At 46.0% G+C, this 27347-nt stretch overlaps 1 protein-coding gene across 1 annotated transcript; it reads right to left on the minus strand.

Moving 5' to 3' along the window:
- Positions 1-552: 552 nt before the first annotated feature.
- LOC133359013 (uncharacterized) lies at positions 553-25399 on the minus strand. Its single transcript, XM_061577386.1, has 9 exons — positions 25031-25399; positions 21988-22517; positions 18256-18336; positions 15690-15797; positions 12530-13593; positions 3710-4316; positions 3438-3524; positions 1967-2050; positions 553-1662 (listed from the first exon to the last, which is right to left on the minus strand). The coding sequence occupies exons 2-9, from the start codon at positions 22505-22507 to the stop codon at positions 854-856; spliced, it is 3360 nt and encodes a 1119-aa protein (XP_061433370.1). The 5' UTR covers positions 22508-22517; positions 25031-25399; the 3' UTR covers positions 553-853.
- Positions 25400-27347: the final 1948 nt, after the last annotated feature.

Genomic DNA, 27347 nt, shown 5'->3' on the forward strand with positions numbered 1-27347 from the left:
CCAAAATTACCTTAAAACCGTTGGAATACCTTATGCCAGAAAAAGTGTGTTGACCAGTGTAATACAATTTATGAGTAATAACATAATTTTTAACACGTAAAAGCTTTTGCGACCAATATCCATAAAAAAAGTTTATTTTTTTGGGGTTAGATCGCGTAAATATAAACGTGTCGTTAAACCCGCCACCAACCGACACGGCCAATTTAGTAAGACTTACACAAACAGAATTGATAAAAACCTATATTACGGATGAATTATAATGCAAAGCGTCTTTCGTATATAGGTGGCAAGCAAGAGTGGTGATCTCATATTCTTAGGTTTTTTTGGTAAAGTCACATAGGTAAAAAATGTAAATTAATAAAAGTAAAATACTCACTTGATACAGCTATCGTGCTGTGACGGTTCCACCTGAAGACGGAAGCTTGTGTTGCCTCCGAAACGTCGTGATTTTTATTTTATTTCTATTTTACTTTTATTAATTTTAATTTTTTACCTACGTGACTTTACCGAAAAATCTTCTTGGTTCTTTCGGTAAAGTCACATAGAAGGGAAGTAATAAAATAAGAAAAATATAATAAAAATAAAACATAATAAAAAAATTATTTTATTATGTTTTATTTTTATTATTTTATTACTTCTCTTCTACGTGACTTTACCGAAAGAACCAAGAAGATGAATCCCTGCAGTCACGAAAGCTTTAAATCGAAATTTACCGAAAAAACCTAAGAATATGAATCCTTGCAGTCACGAAAGCTTCAAATCTGGTGATATTTCCCTCGCTTGTTATGCAGGAGGTTCAATAAGCCATCTTCTTCATCATCACAGCAGGGCCTTACTTGGTTAAAAAAAACAATCAGTTTAAATCACCGACTTGGGAGCACGCCACTTGCGTGCGCTGGTGAAACTTCAAAGACGACGCTTTGCCGAAGCTCTGCCCGCACCCGCCGCAGTGGAAGGGCCTCTTGCTATCGTGCGTACGCTCGTGCTTCCTCAGGACGTTCTTGCGCGTGAAAGTCTGCTCGCACTCGCCGCAGCGGTAAGGCCTCTCCCCCGTGTGCGTCAGCTCGTGGCGCCTCAGCGTGCTCAGCTGCGAGAAGTTCTGCTTGCAAACCTCGCAGCGGTACGGCCTCTCGCCCGTGTGCGTACGCTCGTGCGACTTGAGGTGCGAGCTCGAGGAGAACAGGTGGTTGCACACGCTGCACGAGTAGGGCTTCTCGCCCGTGTGCAAGCGCTGGTGGCGGACCAGGCTGCACCTCATCGAGAAGAAGTGACCGCAAACCCGGCAGCCGAACAGCTTCTTGCCCGCAGCCACCTTCAGCGAACGCCGTCGAATCGGCTCGAACGCCGGCGATAGACCGTCGACGGCGAAGGCAAAGTCGTCGTGGTGCTGATGCTGCTGCTGCTCCTCCTGCGGGAGAGGCACGTCTATGTCCGCGGCCTTCTCGTCCTGGGCGTATCCCATCGCGAGCTGCTGCTGATCGGTCTCGAACGCGCCGCCACTCGTGGTGGCCGTGGCGTTGCCGACGCGCGTTCTGCCAAACGTCGGCCGCCGACGCTGCGCGGGTAAACTGCCCACGGCGGGCACGTCCGCCGCTTGGGCGTCCCGCAGAGAGCTGGCGTCCGCGGCGACGGGCTGCCAGCGCTCGTGGGAGCTCTTCGTGCCTGCCGGGGAGAGGAAAAGACGACGAAAGCAAAGGGTCAACGGGGGGGTTTTGTCTCGACGCGATTTGTCGCGGCGTCTGGCCGCACGCGATGGCTGCCTAATCCCGTCTTCTGCTCGAAGCACCGTGCCAGGTGTTTCGCACGCATCGTCTCTCTTATAGGAGGCAAAAGACATCGACTCTTTATCCGTAATAATGTGGCGAACTTGCCATGCGATACGTGAAAACGTTTCGGTAAAATGAATCGTCGCAGATCAATTGAGCACCGCTGACAGCAGGAGCCGCAGATGAATATGTTGCGTTACCTCCGCGGGTTTCCGTTTTCACTCTCTGCAACATCTGCCCGGGGTCCAAACCTTCGAAGTCTGCAACTGGGTTCCACTTCTCCTCTGCGGGATAAATCAAACGGCAACGGACAACGATTCAGGATCGTGCGTGAGAATGCAGGAACGTCCGAACTACAAAGAGTTAAGCTGAAAGGCTCCCCCCCCCAAAAAATAAGAATTTACAAAGTAAATTAAATAATTTACACTATGGGAACCTCATTTGCCAGTAAAAAAATATGATCATTGGTTTTTTACCCTTCTATCTGGCAACAAAACTGACACCTTTTTACAAGGAGTCATGTTTGCATAGACCACAATACCTGCAGTCATAATGCAAACAAAAAAACATAACTCTGTATGCACTGTCCTTGAAGTTGATTGGTCCACACCCGAGACAGCTTTCCTTAGAGCCTAGTCTCACATGGGTTGGACCAGATGACGCCAAAAGGCGCACAACTCAAAGACAACGCACCATCAGAGTATGAGAGCTGGGGGTAAGCATTTACACCATTGGAACCTCATTTGCCAGTAAAAAAATATAATTGGTTTTTTACCCTTCTATCTGGCAACAAAACTGACACCTTTTTTTTTTTGTTGCCAGATAGAAGGGTAAAAAACCAATTATTAAAATAAATAACTCGGACCGGAACACGCACTCATTATAACCTGTGCCCCAGTAGGATAGAGCATTCTGCCACCACACCACATGCACAAGAAGACTCGATGCTAATCGGTTGCAGGAAATTAAAGATGTGCCCGTCAACACTTGGGAGTGCAGGATGATAACCCGCTACAACCGTTCTGAATTAATGTGCCCTAACAATGGAACCCGTTCCCTTGGGCTCTTCTCTTTTCACAGTTACTCTTAGAAACGAAATACAATAACTCTTTGGTTCTTTCGGTAAAGTCACGTCGAAAGAAAAAAATAGAACACGACGTTTCGATTGCAACACAGGCACCCGTCATCAGGTGAGAACTGGATGTAAATGCAAGCTCGGAGAGAGACACAGAGACAGAGAGAGAGACACACAGAGACAGAGAGACACATAGGAGAGACACATCGACACACACAGAGTGTGTCTCTGTGTGTCTCTCTCTGTGTGTCTCCTGTGTGTGTCTCTCTCTGTCTCCTGTGTGTCTCTCTTTCTGTGTCTCTGTGTGTCTCTCTCTCTGTGTGTGTGTCTCTCTCTCTGTGGGGAGGGGCTGGGTGGGGAGGGTGGGGCTGGGTGGGGGGAGGGAGGGGTGGGGCTGGGTGGGGAGGGGTTGGTCACCCCGTGGTGCCCTTATAAAACTCAACGTTTAACCTACTCACGCCAGCTTGTGCCCGCCCTCACAGTCGGGCATATTTGTGGAATACACCACTTCCGCCGTTGACCCTGGCCATTGACCAACCAACCCAACGTTTCTATCAGCTCACTTCGCAGGAATGTGTTCTTGGCCAAAACCTTACCTTCGCTGGTCTCAACTTTGATGACAGTCAACGTCTTATTGTGGTTTAAGCGCTCACCGGATAACAACTGGCCAGCCCCAGCCTCACCTGGAAAACAAAAACCGCTGCGTTTGGTATTGTCTCGTGGCAGTTTGGTCCCAGCATGGGCGTTCGTGGAAACGATTCGCACAGATTAAATATAAACGGGATCAAACACAATCGCAGGCCTAACATCTCACCGGAGAGGAGAAATTCAAAATCGAAAGCACTACGTGAACACCGTGGCACGTTACCTTCCGCTGGACAGGCAACAAAATCATCTGCTGCATCCATTGGAGCGACCGCTCTTGCGGTTGAAGTGAAATCCCCATCACTGGTTTCTTGGTCATCCATGGCTCCCAGCCCCACATCTTCAGGACTGTCAGCGCCTGTGGCTGATAAAGCTGTGGGATGGGTCAGTCCATCCCACTCGCCCAGCCTCCCCACGCACAGCAGCAGCTCCCGGCTCAGGCCGCTGAACAGAGCGAGCAGCGCGTCCACCAGCCCTCCCAGCGTCACGTCGCCCGGGGAGCAGGCGGCAGCATCATCATCGTCATCGTGGGTCTCGGCGCCCCGCAGGGCCTTCACCACCTGCCGCAGCACGGCGTAGAAGCCGAAGGGCAGGCGGTCGCGCGCCGCGGCCAGCAGCTCGGCACGCACGAGGCCGTCCCCGACGCAGGCGCGCAGGACCCCGTAGTCCCGGATGCCCAGCTCCGAGTCCATGGCCCGGGCCACCTCCTCGTTCACGCCCTGCGCCTCCAGCCACGCCGGGAAGTCGTCCATCGGCTCCAGCAATGGGGTAGCCACCGCGCACGCCATGCTGATGATGCTCGTCTCGTTAAAGGCGATGACTTTGGGTTGAAATTAAGGGTTGTGCGGAGTAAAACTGTGAACAGGAACGGAACAATACGTCAATTGATCGTGCATTTTTATCAACTTTGCAAGATGTGCCAACTACACTATGAGACCTCCTTTACCAGTGGCAAAATATAGTAATAGGTTTTTACCCTTTCAACAAAAACCTATTACTATATTTTGCCACTGGTAAAGGAGGTCTCATAGTGTAAATGCTTACCCCGAGCTCTAAATACTCTCTGATAGTGCGCTGTCTTTGAGTTGTACGCCTTTTGGCGTCATCTGGTCCAACACCAATGGAGACTAGGCTCTAAGAAAAGCTGTCTCGGGTGTGGACCAATCAACTTCAAGGACAGTGCATATCATTATCAGAGTTGTTTCTTTTTGTTTGCATTTTGACTTCTTGTGTTGAGGTTATTGCAAACATGATGCCTTGTATAAAGGTGTCAGTTTTTGTACCAGTTAAAAGGGTAAAAACCTATTACTATATTTTGCCACTGGTAAAGGAGATCTCATAGTATTTGCCAACTAGTCAACGCCATGGAACAGATTTACCCCCCGAACAAAAACCATACCAACAGTGGTTACAGCAACAGGTCTGTTATCCGGCACTTGACCATCCGGAATGCTCTATTAACGGGCATCTCGTCATGGACGGAAATACAAATGTTTCCTGCACGGATCCGAAAGAAATTCTGACAAGCCATCCGGCATCTTGCCGTGCGCCTGCCGTAGATCCATTGTTGTTGTCGTTGTTTAGGGAAACTTCAGGACGCTGCCGAGCGGTGGAGCTAGCAGAAGTCCGTACGTACAGCGCCGTACGACTGTATTCTGTACTCTGAACGGGGCCCCCACTGATTTGCTACAATCAACTAAGAATGCTCTGCAACTGAACGGTGAGTGCCTCTGTAAAAGGGTAATATTATTTCTTGTATCACAGTTAAAAGTGTAGGCTTAGTTTTTTGTTCTTTGAAAAACTGTACTGCTTGGAAAATTTGGTGAACCATAATTATAACTCTCTAAACTAACCGGCATCTTTAATTAACCTGAATCCCTCCATTCCCGATGGATGCCGGATAACAGAACTTTTGCCGTATTTATTTACATTGTAAAAAAACCCTAAAACTTTTTCTTCTATCAGGTTCAAGTTCATTTATTAGGTATGGCTCACAGGGCTATTCGGCTCTTGAATCGGGTGTAACCGCAACAAACAAACAAAAAGAACAAGAAAACATCTTAAAGTGAATATGTGACTAAGTGCAAACAGAAAATCCAAGAAAAGACAGCAAAATATTGCAGAAAAAACACCATACACCAACGTTGTGTGCAAAAATCCCAGTGGGATTCAAGTCAAACAACAACAACCACCACAAGACAACTTAGATTAAGGCCATCAGTCTTACTCCGTACTACAACAAACAAACATGGCCAAACCAGTAAACTTTTCGAAATCACCAAAATAAAGCAATGAAACAGTGATCATAGGAACTGTGACGGAATTTTCACAATAAACGACAAACAACATGTACCACCAAAACCCTGCAGCCATAGCTGGCTGCATGAGTCACTCCACAACAGCATTGAGCTCTTGTTCATAAGCGAACTGGCTATCACAAATGAAAGCTCAACTGAGTGGCTTGTCGTCATGTGGACATTCATAGCAGCCAAAACTCTGCGTGGGAGTAGAGAGAGAACGTTCCAGACGGCCAGTCCCGTCTGGAACTCTGCGAGTAAGTAGAGAGAGAGAATTGGAGAATGATGATCGATAATTGTTTTTTTACCCTTCTATCTGGCAACAAAACTGACACCTTTTTTTACAAGGACTCATGTTTGCATAGACCACAATACCTGCAGTCATAATGCAAAAAAAAAACATAACTCTGATAATGTATGCACTGTCCTTGAAGTTGATTGGTCCAAACCCGAGACAGCTTTCCTTAGAGCCTAGTCTCACATGGTGTTGGACCAGATGACGCCAAAAGGCGCACAACTCAAAGACAATGCACCATCAGAGTTATGTTTTTTGTTTGCATTATGACTGCATGTATTGTGGTCTATGCAAACATGACTCCTTGTAAAAAAAGGTGTCAGTTTTGTTGCCAGATAGAAGGGTAAAAAAACAATTATATTTTTTACTGGCAAATGAGGTTCCAATGGTGATGATGATCGAGTTATGGGAATACCAAAGCAGTCAAACAACTGCGAGATGATGATGATGGTGGTGGTGGTTGTGGGGTGAACAACACCAACCCAACCACCCCCAATATCCAAAGAGTTGCGTCTGAAGGTATCGTCTCTGTGACCTCCCCCCGGGCCGCGTGTCCACCAAAAGATCCGTGTTTGAAACAAGTATAACCCGTAAAAACAAAGTTTTTCACTATAAATCCTTTATATGCGTGGCGGCTAGAGTCCTCTCGTCCTCTGGCTTTGAGATGGCTGCCACCTATGGGTCAGATGATTGCATGGCAGCATTAAGCAATTGGTAATTAAATATAATTTTTTGTCCTAAAAAGTGTAACATTTTGGAGAGAAAAAATTTCACGAAAATTAATTGTCACGCACAACGAGTCTGTGTGGAAAATGTCAGCTCGATTGGATCACGGGAAGTGGGTTAAAAAACGACCGAAAGATTTGCACGGTCCTAAGCAACCAAGCAAACGTAATATAAAGGATTTAATAATAAGTATAACCCGTAAAAACAAAGTTTTTCACTCTAAATCCTTTATATGCGTGGCGGCTAGAGTCCTCTCGTCCTCTGGCTTGAGATGGCTGCCACCTATGGGTCAGATGATTGTCTGCCAGCATTAAGCAATTGGTAATTAAATATTTAATTTGTTTTCCCTAAAGAGTGTAAAATTTTGGAATTTTTTTTCACGAACATTAATTGTCTCGCACAACGAGTCTGTGTGCAAAATGTCAGCTCGATTGGATCACGGGAAGTGGGTTAAAAAACGAAGATTTGCACGGTCCTAAGCAAGCAAGCAAGCACGCAAGCAAGCAAGCGAACTTAATATAAAGGATTTAAAAACGACCGAAAGATGTGCACGGTCCTAAGCAAGCAAGCAAGTGAACTTAATATAAAGGATTTAATAAAAAAACATCAACAATGTCATTCTCCCACGACTTATCGATTGCCAAACATTTTCTCTCGCTGTGGTTTTCACAGCACCTGATGACGAGTGTTGGCGTTGACAAACGAAATGTCGTGATAATTTTATTGTTTTATTATTTATATGTTTTCGCTTCTACGCGATTTTACCGAAATAACCACGAATATGAATCCACGCGCTCACGAAATCTTTAAATCGAACATCGCCAGCTCCGTTTAGTTCGGGATTTTAGTTTTTTTAGAAATCCTCCGTCTGCGTTACACTTCCGTACAGTAATCACCACCACCCCGCCTATTGATGTAATTCCCATGTTTTACGTTATAAAAACAAAAAATTAAACAAACACAATCGTCGTTTACCTTCGGCAGGTTATCTAGAATCGTGTTAATTTCGACTTTAACGCCCTTAAACTAATCATCGTTGTTGTTGTTGCTGCTGCTGCAATGGGTCGCACTGTACCGTGACGGCGGCCGCGCGCGCGCGAACAGAGAAGGGGTCAAACAACAACAACAATAACAACAACAACAACAACAGGACTCACGCGGGATTCGCTCGCTCGCTTGTCGTTGTCGTCGTCTTGTTAAAATTCACGTGAAGAAAGTAGCGCGAAGCGATATAAACGAGAGGAACGGGAGACGTTTGAACGAACGCGGAGAGAGACGCCGCCACCACCACCCCCACCGCTCCTCCGTGTGGCTCAACGCAGCGGCAGCAGCTCTCTAAGGGACCGCGGCGAATTTACCACTCGGCCCCTCCCCCCTCCGCCCCCGCCCCCGCCCCCTTCCGCCCCCCTCCCCCTTCCGCCCCCGCCCCCTTCCGCCCCCCCTCCCCCTTCCACCCCCCCCTCCCCCTTCCGCCCCCCCTCCCCCTTCCGCCCCCCCTCCCCCTTCCGCCCCCCCTCCCCCTTCCGCCCCCCCTCCCCCTTCCGCCCCCCCTCCCCCTTCCGCCCCCCCTCCCCCTTCCACCCCCCCCTCCCCCTTCCGCCCCCCCCTCCCCCTTCCACCCCCCCCTCCCCCTTCCACCCCCCCCTCCCCCTTCCGCCCCCCCCTCCCCGTTCCGCCCCCCCCTCCCCCTTCCGCCCCCCCCCTCCCCTTCCACCCCCCCCCCTCCCCCTTCCACCCCCCCCTCCCCCTTCCGCCCCCCCCCTCCCCCTTCCACCCCCCCCCTCCCCCTTCCACCCCCCCCTCCCCCTTCCGCCCCCCCCTCCCCCTTCCGCCCCCCCTCCCCCTTCCACCCCCTCTCCCCTCCCTCTCCCCCTCCTCCCTCTCTCTTCCCCCCCCCGCCCCCTCCCCCACCCTCCCTCTCCCCTCCTCTACCTCTCCCCCTCCCACCCCCTCCCTCCCCCCTCCCTTCCCCCTCTCTCCCCCCTCCCTCCCCCCTCCCTACCCTCCCTCCCCCTCCCCCCAACCCTCCCTCTCCCCCCCTCCCTCCCCTCCCTCCCCTCCCTCCCCCCACCCCTCCCTCTCCCCCCCACCCCTCCCTCTCCCTTCCCACCACAAAATTCCATTGCGATAATTTTTTCTCCGATCCTATGGGGGCCCGTCCATAAATGACGTCACGCACCTGGGGGGTGGGGTGGTCAGACATTTGTGACGATGTGTGGCGAGGGAGGGGGGGGTTTGAGCAATGTGACGTCACATCAAAATGCGCAACTTTAAATAAATATATAATTGTTTTACCAACACTAAAGGGGCCGTCCATAAATGACGTCACGCGATTTGACGATTTTTGACCCCCCCTCAAATATGACGTCACAAAGCTCTGCCCCCCCCTCCCAAAAAACATATTTCCATTTTAAAAATAAAACATGCTTCAAATCGCTTTAAACTTTTGTCATTGTAGCGTGTATTTAATGTGGCGCTGCACTCTGATGTTGTAGGAAGAAAACATTTATTAAAAAGTCTATTGAATTAAGTAGAACGTGTTGTCTATATTTATTTAAAGTTGCGCATTTTGATGTGACGTCACATTTCTCACCCCCCCCCCCCCTAGGTGCGTGACGTCATTTATGGATGGCCCCTATCTTCTAAACTCTAAAGAATATAAAATAATCAGTGCCGGATGATCCCAGTAGCACAAAAGTAGCTACATAAAAAATTAACCCGTAAAAACAAAGTTTTTCACTATAAATCCTTTATACGCGTGGCATCGGGGCGGCTAGAGTCCTCTCGTCCTCTGGCTTGAGATGGCTGCCACCTATGGGTCAGATGATTGTCTGGCAGCATTAAACAATTGGTAATTAAATATTTTAAAAAATTCCATAAACAGTGTAAAATTTTGGAATTTTTTTTCACGAAAATGCATTGTCACGCACAACGAGTCTGTGTGCAAAATGTCAGCTCGATTGGATCACGGGAAGTGGGTTAAAAAAACGACCGAAAGATTTGCACGGTCGTAAGCAAGCAAGCAAGCACGCAAGCAAGCAAGCACGCAAGCAATCAAGCAAGCAAACTTAATATAAAGGATTTAAAAAAAGCTCCCCCCCCTACTCTCGGCGCTAAACGCTTTCAAGCTATCAATTCCGGTTCAGTGATTTTGCACTTGCTCTATTGCTATAGTACTATACCGCCTTCGACTTTTAGGAACGACTGGGTGTTTTAGGGTTAGCTATTTGTCGTGTTAACTGGCTGTATAGCAAATGGAAAAAAATACAATTACTTTACCTTGCAAGTTAAACTTTTGTGTTTTAATACAGTAAAACTTGGGATTGCGAGCACAATTCGTTCTGGAAACGTGTTTGTAATCCAAAGCACTCGTATATCAGTTGTGATCACGTGACGCTCGGCAGACAAAGCGTATAGGTACTACTCGTATTGCAAGACCTCGCTCGTTTATCAAATTAATATTCATTTAAAAAATTTGCTCGTCTTGCAAAATACTCGCAATCCAAGGTTTTACTGTATTTGTGTACGTTATTATTTTAATGTGAACAATTGATAGTGTGATTTATACTGGTAGGAACGAAGTGAACCAGCCTACAATAGATTATATCGTCCGTCCGTCCGTCCGATGTCCGATTAGGTGTAGCAACATCGCCCCCTACTGCAAACACTTGGCAGGACCCTACAAAAACCTTTAGACTCAGTGGGGCTTTCCTGGCTAAACAAGTGTAATAATACATTATGTTTATATTCTTTGGTTATTCGTTCCTACCAGCCCACCCCGCAGGGCCCTGTTTACAAATGTAAACTTCGTATTAATACGATGGAATTAAGCTGCGGTAACGTTAACGATATGAATGCATGCGGGGTACATGGAGGCGCGGGCTAATTTAAATTTGTTTAACACAAAACGCTATTTTTGCAGAGTATATGCATCTGCGGTTTAGATGCATATGCGGGCTATATGCGTGAAAATACGGTACCTGGTGCTGTGTAGTGAACATCATCACTGGGGAGACAAAGGCGGCCGGGCGTGGTGCTGGCCACCCACCCCCCTCGCGTGCCACGGTACTGACCTTCATAGGCGCTCGCTAACACCACTTGCCCCAACAGTCCGTTACAGGCTATACGGGGGATCTTTGTCTTTGTTGTGAGTGCGTTTGTGAGGACTCATTACACAGGACAGATGAAAACAAAACTGACTTTAGTTTTCTATTCACGTTACTTTATTTTGTGTGTTTGTTCACTCTACAGTACTTATTACAGCATTACTTGCAAATGCACACCATTTCTTTTTATTTACGCGTTTATAAAAGCTTCTCTTTTTTTGTTGTTGAAACGGAACACATTTCACAAGTACGCGCATTTAAATACGGTAACATTATTGTGTTCCGACTTGCGAACGGGTCACGGGAACGGAACCCTTTCGTAAGTCGAAGACTGCTCGTACTTTTAAAGCATTAGAACAGAATGTTGTCAGGAGCAATACATCTTTAAAAGTGTCCCATAGTCCATCGCAAAATGAATAAAACACTGCCATAAAGTCCCAGGCAATAATGGCGGAGTTTTCAAAATAACATCTGGAACATTCTGGCAGCCGTCAAAGAAATGATTTGCATCGTCGTAGCGGAAAGTTATGCTTCGTACCATAGTATGATGCCACGCTTGCCCATGGCAAAATGCGTGACGCTAGCCACGCTGTAGGGCTCTCTGTAGGGCTCTCTGCATCAACAACTGCACAAACACGAGGCTGTAGAAACACGATCCCAAATGGGTCCAAGGAAAAGAATAAAAGCAACGGCAATTCCTCGATACGCGAATATTCGCCGCGCGCGAAGTCTCAGCATAACTTTGTATTCACCTACATTATCTTAATGTGAATACAAAGTAAAATAATAACTAAATACACTGACATTTATAAATAATACAATTATCCATCGACAGTATAGAAATAAAAATACAATTATAAGATACGGATTCTTGAGAATTGTGCATCGCGATGGGTCAGAATGTTTTTTTAAATCCTTTATATTAAGTTCACTTGCTTGCTTGCTTGCGCGCTTACGACCGTGCAAATCTTTCGGTCGTTTTTTAACCCACTTCCCGTGATCCAATCGAGCTGACATTTTGCACACAGACTCGTTGTGCGTGACAATTTATTTTCGTGAAAATTTTTTTCCAAAATTTTCAACTTTTTAGGAAAAAGTTAATTTCATATTTAATTTAAAATACCAATGTGATAAAAATGAAACTCTTACTCAAGAAAAACAGAAATGAATAATAAAATAAATTTCATATTTAATTTAAAATACAATGTGATAAAAATGAAACTCTTACTCAAGAAAAACAGAAATGAATAATAAAATAAAACCGATGCCACGCATATAAAGGATTTATAGTGAAAAACTTTGTTTTTACGGGTTAATTTTTTTGTTAATTCGTCTCGGGCAATCGGCAATGCAGCCTTACGACTGCACCCAAGACTGCAAAGGTGAGCGCGAAGATATTTGACAGTCGTTTTTTAATTTGAATACTGCACAGTATAAAACACATTATTTTCAACGTAAATTGTCTCCGTGTACGATGTGAACGATAAGTCAACAAGTGTTCGGTAGCGTGAAAGGGGAAGCTACTTAGGCCGGGAACGCGTCCTCACGCCGTGCGCGGTACCAACGCTAGAAGTCGCTCAACATGCAAACTTTCGATACGCGGACGAAGCTCAAGGAACGCGAGCTCCCATATCTCCCGCGCCCGCAGGCAAGGCCAGGCCGGATGGGCCTGGCGTTCCCTCGGCGGCGCCAGCTTCCCGCGCGTGCGTCCGCTCGTGCATCTTGAGGCTCTTGCTCCACGTAAACGCGCGTCCGCACACGCCGCAGCTGAACGGCCTCTCTCCCGTGTGCGTGCGCCGGTGGTTCCTGAGCTCGCTCGGCAGCACGAAGGTCCGCCCGCACTCGTCGCAGCCGTGCGGCTTGTCGCCCGTGTGCGTGCGCTCGTGACGCTTGAGGCCGCAGCGGTGCGGGAAGCTCTGGCCGCACGCGGCGCAGCGGAAGGGACGCTCGCGCGTGTGCGAGCTCCGGTGGATCTTGAGGCTGGACAGCCACGAGAAGGCGCGTCCGCACACGCTGCACGGGTACGGCTTCTCGCCCGTGTGCGTGCGCGCGTGCGACTTGAGCTCGCCGGCGAGGGCGAAAGCGCGGCCGCACACCGGGCATCGGTGCGGCCTCGCCGCGGCTGCGGCGGCGGCGTCGGCCGCGGCGGCGCACTCGTCGAGGTTCGGCCCGCGGCCCTGGGGGAGGGCGCGGCCGCAAGCGCCGCGCCGGTCCGGCTGCTTGGCGCCGGCCGTGTGCGCCAGTCGGTGGCTTTGGAGGGCGCGGCGCTGAGCGAAGCACCGGCCGCAGACCTCGCACCGGTGGGGGCCGTCGGAGGGGTGCCCGGTGGCCTGGCCGGCGGGCGCGACTCCGGGCCGACCGGCGTAGCCGTCGCGCCGGTTTGACTCGGGCGGAACGCGCTCCGTTGCCGGGCGATCGCCGTCGCCGGCGGTCACGATCTTGTTATGGTTCGGGCCTCCCGGCCAGCGGAAGCTTCCGTCACCGAACAGCTGGTTTGCGTGTTCGGCGGCGGCGGCGGCGATGGCAGCTTTTGATCTTGTGCCGCCACCGCCGCCGCTGTACTTTGCTTCGGCCGGGGGGTGCAGCAGACGCGGTGAAGAGTCGATGCTGAAATCGTCCCCGGCGGCCTGCAGCGAGGTCACTTTCTGAATGACGAAGCCGGATTGGTCACCGATGTGCTTGCCTACGGGAGACGGAAACTCGTGTTAGGAATTGCATCGGGGTTATCGCGCGTGATGCGCACGTGCACACACGCACAGAGGCAAAGCCACTGCCACGATGTGAATCCGTGAGCCATATCTGAATTGAAAAGTCGCGTCTTTCAAACTGCTGTTTGTGTTTAGTTTGTTGTCTTCCCCCCGCAACCTCCGATCACCACGGTTAGCTACGTAAGGCGCGAAAGAAGTTCAACATACATACTGCACTGCAATCCTTCTGCAGTAACTTATACTGTACTGGAAATATTTCTGTCACATAATGTTGCGATGAAAACTATATCATTACTAGCTTGACTGCCCGGCTTCGCCCGGGACTTGGATTCAGCACGCCCGGCCGCCTTTGTATCCCCAGTGGCGATGTTCACACACCAACACCAGTTACTCGTTTGAGGCTGAGTCGACCTAGAGGAGGCCCAGGACCGGTTCAAATAATCGCCACCGGTGGTGGCCGTGAGCGGGAATCGAACTCGGGTCGCCGGGTTTGTAGCGCGGCGCGCGAATAGCTACGCAATCGCTGGCCCCCACCACACACACACAGGATAAAGACAAATATCCCCAGAGTAGCCTGTGAGACTGGCAAATTTCAAGTTTGTTGCATGTCGGGAAGTACGCTAAACATTTTGAACAGACACGCATAATCACAACTTTGCCTTTTATGCATATGGAGATGATTATTAGATCACGTTTTAAGGCTTGGGATGCTTTCGTGTTGTTATTGTTACATTTTGTAAAAAATTATTAATCTATTAAAAAACACGTTTTTATAATCTGTTCGGTTTTTAATCATTGTTTGTGCTCCTTAGAATGTGTTTTTTAACACGATGTTTTTTGATGTATTGTTTTAATATATGTCACGTTTTAATTGTTATATAAATCTTTAGAACTGCGTTTTTGTGTTAAGTTTGTTGTCCTTCCCCTCCGATTGGCACGGTTGGCTACGTACGGTGAAAAACTAGTTCAACATACATATACATACAAGGTTGAAATATGCGGTGGTAATAAATTATATTCAAATTTTTATATTTTCAGCACCACTCCACACACGTTAATTACACGTTTGCAGAATAGCAAACACGTGCCAATAATTATAAAAATGAACAGACGTAACATTCACATCGTTAGCATGCCCTGCACATGACAAGCAAGAGACAACATCCCGGGGCAGGCTGCCTGAAACGCCCCAGGCTCAAATTCATTGGAGGACAAATTGAAATGGAGGGGAAGAGACTCCAAATGTTGTCAGGCCTGAACATTTTTTGAGACAACTACCAGAGTATTTGCAGGTAAAAAATTGAAATAAATATTTTAAAAAAAACACATGTTCATGCTTGAAAATTTTAGACAATTATTTGAGCATTTTTACGTAAAATAAAAAAATAAAAAATTTATTTTCAGGTCTGAAAATGTTAAGACAACTACCAGAGTATTTGCAGGTAAAAAACTACATAAAATATATATATTAAAAACACATGTTCATGCTTGAAAAATTGAGACAATTATCTGAGCATTTTTACGTAAAATAAAAAATAAAAAATGTATTTTCAGGTCTGAAAATTTTGAGACAACTACCAGAGTATTTGCAGGTAAAAAAAAAACGTTAAATATATATTTTAAGAAACACATGTTCATGCTTGAAAAATTGAGACAATTATCTGAGCATTTTTACGTAAAATTAAAAAAAAATGTATTTTCAGCTCTGAAAATGTTGAGAGAATTACCTGCGTATTTTTCGGTAAAAAAAAAATCAGATTAAAAAAAAATTCATGCTTGAAAAATGTCAACATACGTGCTACGTACACCACGTGTGACGCAAAACGTTATGTTATCTGAGCATTTCTACGTAAAATAAAAAACATAAAAAATGTATTTTCAGGTCTGAAAACGTTGACACAATTACCTGCGTATTTTTCAGTAAAAAAAAAATCGGATAAAAAAATCATGCTTGAAAAATGTCAACATACGTGATACGTATACCACGTGGGATGCAAAACGTTAACACGCGTCACACTTCACAGTGAAATCTCGAAACCCTTCAGCACCGCTCCCCCCTCTTGCCCGTCACCTGCTAGTTCTGTTGAGCTTATGAAGCCCATTCTTCGCGGGTCCAGATCCTCCCAAGAGACCTGGTGGAGGTTGCCATCGCCCCCAGGCGCTGGCCACGAGATGTCATCTGCAACCGGGTTAACGGAGGGCAGGCACTCAAATCGACGACGACAACGCCAGCATCACAAGGGGTGCCGCGCTGGCTAGGAGATGTTAACTACCTCGGCTGGTATACAGGAGGTCGTGGGTTCGATCGCGACCCTGACGATGTCTGCTGATGAATATTTGTAGTTTGTGTGTCTCTCTCTCATCATCATCACGGTGGCTAGGAGATGTTAACTACCTCGGCTGGTATACAGGAGGTCGTGGGTTCGATCGCGACCCTGACGATGTCTGCTGATGAATATTTGTAGTTTGCGTGTCTCTCTCTCATCATCATCACGGTGGCTAGGAGATGTTAACTACCTCGGCTGGTATACAGGAGGTCGTGGGTTCGATCGCGACCCTGACGATGTCTGCTGATGAATATTTGTAGTTTGCGTGTCTCTCTCTCATCATCATCACGGTGGCTAGGAGATGTTAACTACCTCGGCTGGTATACAGGAGGAGGTCGTGGGTTCGATCGCGACCCTGACGATGTCTGCTGATGAATATTTGTAGTTTGTGTGTCTCTCTCTCATCATCACGGTGGCTAGGAGATGTTAACTACCTCGGCTGGTATACAGGAGGTCGTGGGTTCGATCGCGACCCTGACAATGTCTGCTGATGAATATTTGTAGTTTGTGTGTCTCTCTCTCTCATCATCATCACGGTGGCTAGGAGATGTTAACTACCTCGGCTGGTATACAGGAGGTCGTGGGTTCGATTCCGAGCCTGACGCCTGCTGCTGCTGTATATTTAGAATTTGCGTGTCTCTCTCTCATCATCATCACGGTGGCTAGATGTTAACTACCTCGGCTGGTATACAGGAGGAGGTCGTGGGTTCGATCGCGACCCTGACGATGTCTGCTGATGAATATTTGTAGTTTGCGTGTCTCTCTCTCATCATCATCACGGTGGCTAGGAGATGTTAACTACCTCGGCTGGTATACAGGAGGTCGTGGGTTCGATTCCGACCCTGACGCCTGCTGCTGCTGTATATTTAGAGTTTGTGTGTCTCTCTCTCATCATCATCACGGTGGCTAGGAGATGTTAACTACCTCGGCTGGTATACAGGAGGTCGTGGGTTCGATCGCGACCCTGACGATGTCTGCTGATGAATATTTGTAGTTTGCGGTGTCTCTCTCATCATCATCATCATCACAGTTGGGAGATGTTAACTACCTCGGCTGGTATACAGGAGGTCGTGGGTTCGATTCCGACCCTGACGCCTGCTGCTGTATATTAATATATTAAGAGTTTGCGGTGTCTCTCTCCCCGCGGTTGCATTTTTCTCTGGGTCCTCCCGTTTTTCCCTCCACATTTAGAACCGTGCATTTAAGAGTATTTGACTGCTAGAAATTTCCACGTGACAAGCCACTTCGTTGAGCTATCATTTGTGGCCAGGTGGCTCCTCAGTGGGGCCTTACCTAGTAAACAAATAAACAGTTTGAATAGTTAGTAAGCCCCCTGGTCGTCGACGATACTGGCAGAGGTGTCAAGCAGAGGTCGCAAACGGGTTTTGATTCCTTACCCGTACCCGGCCGCACCAGGGTCGCAAACGGGTACCCGATTGCGACCTCTGGGATGAAGCCATGTTGCAGGCGCGGGTGGGTTGATTCTAGGAACTTGAATTGTGAGAAGAGACAAGACGTTGGGAAATGAGTGACAAACGGTTACTCACCATTGACTCATGGCCTACCCGTACCCGTACCCGGCCGCACCAGGGTCGCAAACGGCTACCCGTACCCGGCCGGGTACGGGTAGCCGGGTATCGGGTAGGGTACGGGTATCGGGTACCCGGTTGCGACCTCTGGTGTCAAGGCATGGAGATAATTAATGGGAAGAGTGGCGGCAATAAAGGAGCTACGGGGAAGCAACTGTCCGTAACCCGCCGACTACATTTTAGTAAGCCACTCACTTGCCTGTCTCCGTGCCCTCAACTGGCTACCCATCGCCAGCAGGGTCATATGCAAGATCGCCTGCCTCTGCCACGATGCCTTCACATGTGCCTGCCTTCATTACCGACGACTTGCAGCTCAGCAGATTGCCTGCGCAGCGCGACTCACGACCTCCTCTCGATACCAAGATCCAGGATGGTCATCGTGTCTATGCGCCGCTTCTTGGTGGCAGCCCCAACAGTCTGGAACGCCATCACCCCTCTGCACATTCGCAGCATCGCCTCAATCGCCTCCTTCAAGAGACACTTAAGAACTCACCTCTACAACCACGCGCTTTCGAGCGACTCCGAGCTTGGCTCCGCGCCTCTGAGTTGCGGCCGTTACGTCCGCAAATTTGCGCGCGTTATGAATTGCATTATTATTATTAAACATTCAGCCCTAGAGCTAAATCTGTTCTGTCTCAAAGCCCCATTACCGCTAGCACAAATCGGAACATAGCCGGGAAAGAAACTCGTGATGAAACGGAGGTGCAGGCTGCGTCGTTACCATCGCGGAGCTCCATTTTAATGACACGAGTCGCCTGCGAGGGACTGAAGCCCCCGACCGGAGGAGACACCTCCGCCGCATCTGCAGAGAGAGAGAGGGGGCAAAAGCGGCATCGACTGAATGGGCAGCTCGCTTTTTCTAAAACAGAAGCCAACGCCGAAAAAAAAATCGGGCGGTGAAACCTGCATTTTGTTTCGAGCTTTTGACGTCACCGAATGCTTCACGTACGATAACAATCACCGCCGCTACCTGTGTAGTGACACAGCGCCGACTGCTGTCCAGCAGCGGCAACTGCGGTGGACAGTAAGCGCGCACGCCGTGGAAAATATGAACCTTATGGCAGTACCCCGGCTCTTGCATAATGTCCGTGATGCAGTCATTTTTAGTCTGTCGATGGTCGGCGATGCGGCAATCGACTCATCTCGACGAGCTGTGCACGATGCACCACCACGGTGCGTACCGCGAGCGTTCAGGGTTTCAGCGCAATCGTCCTCGCTGCGTTTCGACATCGTGTGGTACCACCGATTTCGGATTGGTTGGTACCGCAGTCGCGGAGTTAAGGAACACCCCTGGAAAAAATAGTGTCCCAGAAATAAAACATTTAATTTACTCGGGCATTTTGTATTATTTGGTACCCCGGGTTTAAGAATGTTGGTGTGCGGACTTTAATGAGTTTTTACAGAGAATGCTCAAGTCAATTATGGTCAAATACAGGCAGATCTCGCTGAGTGCTCAACATGGGCGCTAAAAGGGGTCATTATACCATGGTCGACAGCGTGGTTTCTTTCGTACGAGCAATATACGAGGGCTTCACTTGGGGCTATCGGTAATTGTGCCCCTAATAATATGGATGGGAATAATGTGTTTTAACATCAGTATTATTACACTGGTCAACACACTTTTTCTGGCATAAGGTATTCCAACGGGTGTAAGGTAATTTTGGGGTGCTGATTCCAAATCTGGCATCAGTTTTTGTCGATCACATCAGGTTTTTGAGATATCAAATATTCAATTTTCAATAAAAGCTGCAGAAGAAAAATATTAAATAAATGTGGATATCTACAAAAAATAATATTATAAACACACTATCCTAAAAATACAGCACCATATTTTAATACTAAAGCAGTCACTGACTCGCAACAACTTGCAATCATAAGTGACAGAGTTAATTTTGGGTAAAATCAATGAAAGTGGGGTATAACGATAGTATAAAAATGAGATGTGATAGAGCAAATCTGAGAACAGATTTGGAATCAGCACCCTGTGAAATTAGTCTAAATCAGCTGCAAAAGTCCAGGCCAGAATTTTTTTTATTTTTTTGTTGACCAGTGTTATCAATGTGCTTTGTGAGAATCGTTTAATTGGTGAACCACGTTGCTGGCTTAGTGACTTCGTTGTTGTGCTCCGAGTAGTGTAGAGAGACACAAGCACTCGTGAACAGCGTGGCTTCTCAATAATCACGCAAGAGTTACAGGTACAGTGCAAGCAAGCCAGCTTCTCTAAAAGGTGTTCATCGCTTGAGGCCCCATCTGTCTGTGACAAGTTGATTCGTGAAGAGAAGAGGGCAAACTGTGCAGACATCTCTTGATAAGTTTTTCAAGAGAGTCGAGGAAACACAAGCACCAAAGGTAATTAGCATCTGCAGAACATGAAAGAACCAGTGGCATCAACATCTGCAGAACGTGAAGAACCAGTGGCATCAACATCTGCAGAACGTGAAGAACCAGTGGCATCTACATCTGCAGAACGTGAAGAACCAGTGGCATCTACATCTGCAGAACGTGAAGAACCAGTGGCATCTACATCTGCAGAACGTGAAGAATCAGTGGCATCTGCAGAACGTGAAGAACCAGTGGCATCTACATCTGCAGAACATGAAGAACCAGTGGCATCAACATCTGCAGAACGTGAAGAACCAGTGGCATCTGCAGAACGTGAAGAACCAGTGGCATCTACATCTGCAGAACATGAAGAACCAGTGGCATCTACATCTGCAGACCATGGAATAACCAGTGGCATCAACATCTGCAGAACGTGAAGAACCAGTGGCAAATACATCTGTAGAACATGAAGAACCAGTGGCATCTACATCTGCAGAACGTGAAGAACCAGTGGCATCTACATCTGCAGAACGTGAAGAACCAGTGGCATCTACATCTGCAGAACGTGAAGAACCAGTGGCATCAACATCTACAGAACGTGAAGAACCAGTGGCATCTACATCTGCAGAACGTGAAGAGCCAGTGCCATCTACATCTGCAGAACGTGAAGAGCCAGTGACATCTACATCTGCAGAACGTGAAGAACCAGTGGCATCTACATCTGCAGAACGTGAAGAACCAGTGGCATCTACATCTGTAGAACATGAAGAACCAGTGGCATCTACATCTGCAGAACGTGAAGAACCAGTGACATCTACATCTGTAGAACATGAAGAACCAGTGACATCTACATCTGCAGAACGTGAAGAACCAGTGGCATCTACATCTACAGAACGTGAAGAACCAGTGGCATCTACATCTGCAGAACGTGAAGAACCAGTGACATCTACATCTGTAGAACATGAAGAACCAGTGACATCTACATCTGCAGAACGTGAAGAACCAGTGGCATCTACATCTACAGAACGTGAACACCCAGTGGCATCTACATCTGCAGAACGTGAAGAACCAGTGGCATCTACATCTGCAGAACGTGAAGAACCAGTGGCATCTACATCTGCAGAACGTGAAGAACCAGTGGCATCAACATCTGCAGAACGTGAAGAACCAGTGGCATCTACATCTGCAGAACGTGAAGAACCAGTGGCATCTACATCTACAGAACGTGAACACCCAGTGGCATCTACATCTGCAGAACGTGAAGAACCAGTGGCATCTACATCTGCAGAACGTGAAGAACCAGTGGCATCTACATCTACAGAACGTGAACACCCAGTGGCATCTACATCTGCAGAACGTGAAGAACCAGTGGCATCAACATCTGCAGAACGTGAAACAAATGTTTTTTTTTTTTTGACCAGTGTAATTGCGCGGCCGGAGAGTTGTTGGCTGTCTCCGTCGATGCCGTCGGCGTAACACGGTCAGGGTTTGTGTCTAGGCTAGGCTATACGACTTGGAAGGAACGAGTCGTGAACCTGTGAACCGAAGAGTGTCAATAAAGAAGGTACCTTTTGGCGTCATCTGGTCCAACACCATGTGAGACTAGGCTCTAAGGAAAGCTGTCTCGGGTGTGGACCAATCAACTTCAAGGACAGTGCATACATTATCAGAGTTATGTTTTTTGTTTGCATTATGACTGCAGGTATTGTGGTCTATGCAAACACGACTCCTTGTAGAAAAAAGGTGTCAGTTTTGTTGCCAGATAGAAGGGTAAAAAAACAATTATCAAGAAGGTGCCTCCTCAAGTATCCTGCCTCCTGCCCCGTCGACACCACACCTGCACAAATAAAGGTGCGCGATTGTTATACGTGGACATAACGGTAGCGCTGTGTGTTGGCGCCCTTGCACTATGAACCTGGTGACCTCAGTTTGATTTACAACCCCCTGTACCAACACACACTGACCGGCGTGGTAAAGTTCGGTCGACGCATCCCACAGCCCGACACGTTATGGAGATGCCTTCATTCATCAGCGGACTAACAAAGGGCTATTTCTTTCTACGCTTCCACAGTGGCCATATTTATTTGGTGTCTATTGCAACAGGTATCATGACATCAACATATTTTATTACCATTCCCTGAGGGCTGATTTCCGTTGGCCTTTAGCAAGTCCTCGATCTCAACCTCCGTTCCAGGCGGAGTGGAGCCCCCAGCACTGGCCACTTGACCGTCCATGGCTCCCAGCCTCCGCGCAGACAGCAGCAGCTCCCGGCTCAGGCCGCTGAACAGAGCGAGCAGCACGTCCACCAGCCCTCCCAGCGTCACGTCGCCCGGGGAGGAGGCGGCCGCGGCGTCGTCGTCGTCCCAGAGCGGAGTCCCGGCGCCGTCGTGGTGGGGCTCGGCGCCCCGCAGGGCCTTCACCACCTGCCGCAGCACGGCGTAGAAGCCGAAGGGCAGGCGGTCGCGCGCCGCGGCCAGCAGCTCGGCACGCACGAGGCCGTCCCCGACGCAGGCGCGCAGGACCCCGTAGTCCCGGATGCCCAGCTCCGAGTCCATGGCCCGGGCCACCTCCTCGTTCACGCCCTGCGCCTCCAGCCACGCCGGGAAGTCGTCCATCGGCTCCGGCAATGGGGTGGCCACCGCACACGCCATGCTGGTGGTGCTGGTGGGTCATGGAGAGAGAGTAGATGCGTCACAACTTATCGAGTAAAACAAATTGTTAGGCTCATGTAACCAGCTCGCCCTGTATGCCTCTCCTCCGCGATCGTAACGAGGGGACAGGCTGGCTAATAAAGACGACAACAATAGACGACCATTGGAACCTCATTTGCCAGTAACAAAATATGATAATTGTTTTTTTACCCTTTAATCTGGCAACAAAGCTGACAACTTTTTTACAAGGAGTCAGTTTTGTTGCCACCTTTTTTACAAGGAGTCAGTTTTGTTGCCAGATAAATGGGTAAAAAAACAATTATCATATTTTGTTACTGGCAAATGAGGTTCCAATGGTGTAAATGCTTACCCCGAGCTCTCATACTCTGATGGTGCATTGTCCTTGAGTTGTGCGCCTTTTGGCGTCATCTGGTCCAACACCATGTGAGACTAGGCTCTAAAGAAAGCTGTCTCGGGTGTGGACCAATCAACTTCAAGGACAGTGCATATCATTATCAGATATGGGGGTCAACAAAATAGGTACCACTTTGCATAAAGTCAACAGTGGTTGTTCTATTAGGGTTTTTCCCCTTTTATCTGGCAACAAAACTGACACCTTTTGCAAGGAGTCATGTTTACATTAACCACAATACTTGCAGTCAAATACAAACAAAAAACAATACTCTGATCGAACACCATATGAGACTAGGCTCTAAAGAAAGCTGTCTCTGGTGTGGACCAATCAGTTTCAAGGACAATGCATAAATTATCAGAGTATTGTTTTTTTGTTTGCATTCCGACCGCGGGTATTGTGGTCAATGCAAACATGACTCCTTGTAAAAAAAGGTGTCAGTTTTGTTGCCAGATAAAAGGGTAAAAAACAATTATCAACAATAGACGACATCATGGGACCTCCTTTGCCAGTACCAAAATATACTAGTAGGGTTTTCCCCATTTTTTCTGGCAACAAAACTGACACCTTTTGCAAGGAATCATGCTTACATTAACCACAATACTTGCAGTCAAATGCAAAAAAAACAATACTCTGATCATTTATGCATTGTCCTTGAAACTGATTGGTCCACACCAGAGACAGCTTTCTTTAGAGCCTAGTCTCATATGGTGTTCGACCAGATGACGCCAAAAGGCGCACAGTTCAAAGACAACGCACTACCAGAGTAATGAGAGCTCGGGGTGAGCAGCTACATCATGGGACCTCCTTTGCCAGTACCAAAATATACTAATAGGGGTTTTTCCCCTTTTTTCTGGCAACAAAAACTGACACCTTTTGCCAGGAATCATTAACCACAATACTTGCAGTCAAATGCAAACAAAAAACAATACTCTGAAAATTTATGCATTGTCTTTGAAACAGGTGGAGAGTCTGACTCTGCCTTCCCAACAGACCTGTTCTTCACCTGAGGACGGCTGCTTGCGTTGTGGCCAAAACGTCGTGAGAATTATTAAATGTTTTATTTTTATTATTTTATTATTTCCCTTCTACGTGACTTTACCGAAAGAACCAAGAAGATGAATCCCTGCAGTCACGAAAGCTTTAAATCCAAATTTAATGGACAGCTCATTAACATTACTTAACACTGTTTGAGACTAGGCTCTAAAGAAAGCTGTCTCTGGTGTGGACCAATCAGTTTCAAAGACAATACATCATCATATACCACCAGAGCACGTTTTTTGGTTTGCATGTTGATGCAGGCGTGGTTCCTTGCAAAAGGTTTCTGTTTAGCGGTTTAACGTCTGAACACAACTGTTTAATTGCCAGAAAGGGTAAAACCTATTCTTATATCTTGATACTGACAAGGGAGGTTCCAAATCTGTGTCCACCCTGAACTGATAGGGCAGTCACGTGAGTTCATGGGTCCAATCCACGGTCACCATTATCTCCATTCACAATTACACGTGTGATTCAGGCAAATTCATTGGTGGACAGCTTAAAATGTAGGAGGGGAAAAGACTGAAGATGTTTGAGGCCTGAACATTTTGAGACAATTACTTGAGCATTTTTAGGTAAAAAAAATACAGTTTTCTTGTCTACATATGAACATTTTTGAGACAATTACCTGAGCATTTTCAGGTACAAAATGTTATATATAAAAAAAATGTCATGCATTGAAATTTTTGTAGACAATTACGTGAACATTTTCAGATAACATTTTTTTTACATATATTATTTTTTCACGCTTGCATTTTTTTGACAATTACGTGAACATTTTCAGATAACATTTTCTTAATTTATATTTTTCATGATTGAAATTTGTAGACAATTACCTGAGCATTTTTAGGCAAAACTAAAATCTGAGTTTAAAAGTATAAGAATAGGTTTTCTGGCAATAAAAAACAAGTGTTAAGATGTTCAAACGCCAAACACACAAACATTTCGCAAGGCATCAAGTTCCCATTAACCCACAGACACTCCTGGTGAACATTGGAGAGACAAAGGCGGCCGGGCGTGGTGGTGATGCTACTGCCAACCACCCAAACCCCCTCGAATGCGACGATGCCGACCTTCAAACAAAGCGCAGACAGCACTTGCCCCTACTGTAGCTACAGGCTACACGGGGGACCTTTGTCTTTGGGCAGCGGCTGCTGCTGCTGCTGGGCGAGGCGCTGAACCGGCTCAGGCGGACGTCATTGACGCGGAGTTCGACGTTTCGCAGCCGGTGACGAGTTCAGGAGCGCGGGGTGGGTGTGTGGCGGTGATAGAAACTGATGTGCGCGGCGAGGCGGAGATGTTTTTGTGTTGTTTTGTTTGTAAGAGCGAGAGGAGGAGAATTGTTAAGAGAGATGTAGACACCGCCACCACCGCCACCACCACCAGCCGGTCCATGTCGCCACCTGCTGCCGATTCGAGACTTGAGGGACAGCGGTGAATTTTATACGAGTTTTGTTTGATGTTAACGCTCATTAAGATTTGTTCATATTCTTGGTTCTTTCGGTAAAGTAGCGTAGAAGTGGGGAGTAAAAATATAGAAATGAAAGGATTAAATTCTCACGACGTTTTGATTGCAAGACGAGTAATTGTCGTCTAGAAAATGTGATGAAAATTGCCACTTTTTAAAAAAAATTCTTGCTGTGGGTTTCACACCTGATGATGATTGCTTGTGTTGCAATCGAAAGGTCGTGAGAATTGTATGGGTTTATTATTTTGTTATTTTCCTTCTACGTGACTTTACCGGAAATAACCAAGAATATGAATCCCTGCAGTCACGAAAGCTTTATATCGAAATTTTAGATTTGGTTCGGTTTTACCAAAAACGTTCTTAGACAACAAAGCAAAACAAACGAAAATCAAATAAAGAGAAAAAAAATCAAAGCAAAACAAAATAAAAAAACCGCAAAACAAATCTAAATACATTTTAAAAATCTAAAGAAAACAAATCAAAATACATAAATACAAATCTAAAGAAAACAAATCAAAATAAATAAATAAATAATCTAAAGAAAACAATGAAAAATAAATTTTTAAAAATTTAAAGAAAACTAATCAAAACAAATCAAAATTAATTTAAAGAAAACAAACCAAAAGAAATAAAAAAAATCTAAAGAAAACAATTACAAATAAATGTAAAAAATCTAAGAGAAAACTAATAAAAATACATTTTAAAAAATCGAAAGAAACAAATCAAAACAAATCAAAATTCATTTAAAGAAAACAAACCAAAAGAAATAAAAAAAATCTAAAGAAAACAATTTTAAAGAAATTACTAAAATCTAAAGAAAACAATTAAAAATAAATTTTAAAAAATCTAAAGAAAACAAATCTAAACAATCTACATCACGGGACCTCCTTTGCCAGTGCCAAAATATTATTAAAGGTTTTCCCCTTTTTTCTGGCAACAAAACAGCTGTTTTAAGATGTTAAAACACCAAACTGAAACATTTTTACAATGAATCATGTCTGCATTAACCACAATATTTGTGGTCAGAATCCAAACAAAAAAAACGTAATCTGATAATAAATTAATTGTCCTTGAAACTGATGGGTCCACACCAGAGACAGCTTTATTTTGAGCCCAGTTTTTTGTTTGCATTCTGACCACAAGTATTGTGATTAATACAGACATGATTCCTTGTAAAAAGGTTTCAGTTTTCTGTTTCAACATCTTAACACAACTATTTTGTTGCCAGAAAAAAAGAGGAAAACCTATTATCATTATTAAATTTATTTTCTTTCCACCTACGTGACTTTACCGAAAGAACAAAAGAGTAATCCCTGCAGTCACGAAAGCTTTCAAATCAAAATATAACAATTAAGTTAAATAAATAAAGTTCTAATATTCATATTCTTAGGTTTTTTCGGTAAAGTCACGTAGGTAAAACATCAAAATTAATACAAATAAATAAAAATAAATAAAATAAAACCAAAAAATTTGTTTTATTTTATTTTATTTATTTTTATTTATTTTTATTAATTTTGCAAGGATTCATATTCTTAGGTTTTTTCGGTAAAGTCACGTAGGTAAAACATCAAAATTAATACAAATAAAAATAAATAAAATAAAACAAAAAAAATTGTTTTATTTTATTTATTTTTATTTCTTTAAAATAAAACAAAAAAATTTGTTTTATTTATTTTTTATTTTTATTTTTTATTAATTTTGATGTTTTACCTACGTGACTTTACCGAAAAAACATAAGAATATGAATCCTTGCAGTCACGAAAGCTTCAAATCTAAAGTTCTAATAACCACACAAACTAAAACAATCCCAATAAGAAATCAATAGCGACTTCTAAAATCGCAAAAAATCGCAGCCTTTGCGATGCGCCAGTCGCGTTCGTCTCAAATTGCGAGTAATCGATTTCAAATCGATCAATCAATCG

The sequence above is a fragment of the Lethenteron reissneri genome, chromosome 64, assembly GCF_015708825.2.
Source record: "Lethenteron reissneri isolate LAM-NWPU_2019-01 chromosome 64, ASM1570882v1, whole genome shotgun sequence".
Classification (NCBI taxonomy): Eukaryota; Metazoa; Chordata; class Hyperoartia; order Petromyzontiformes; family Petromyzontidae; genus Lethenteron; species Lethenteron reissneri.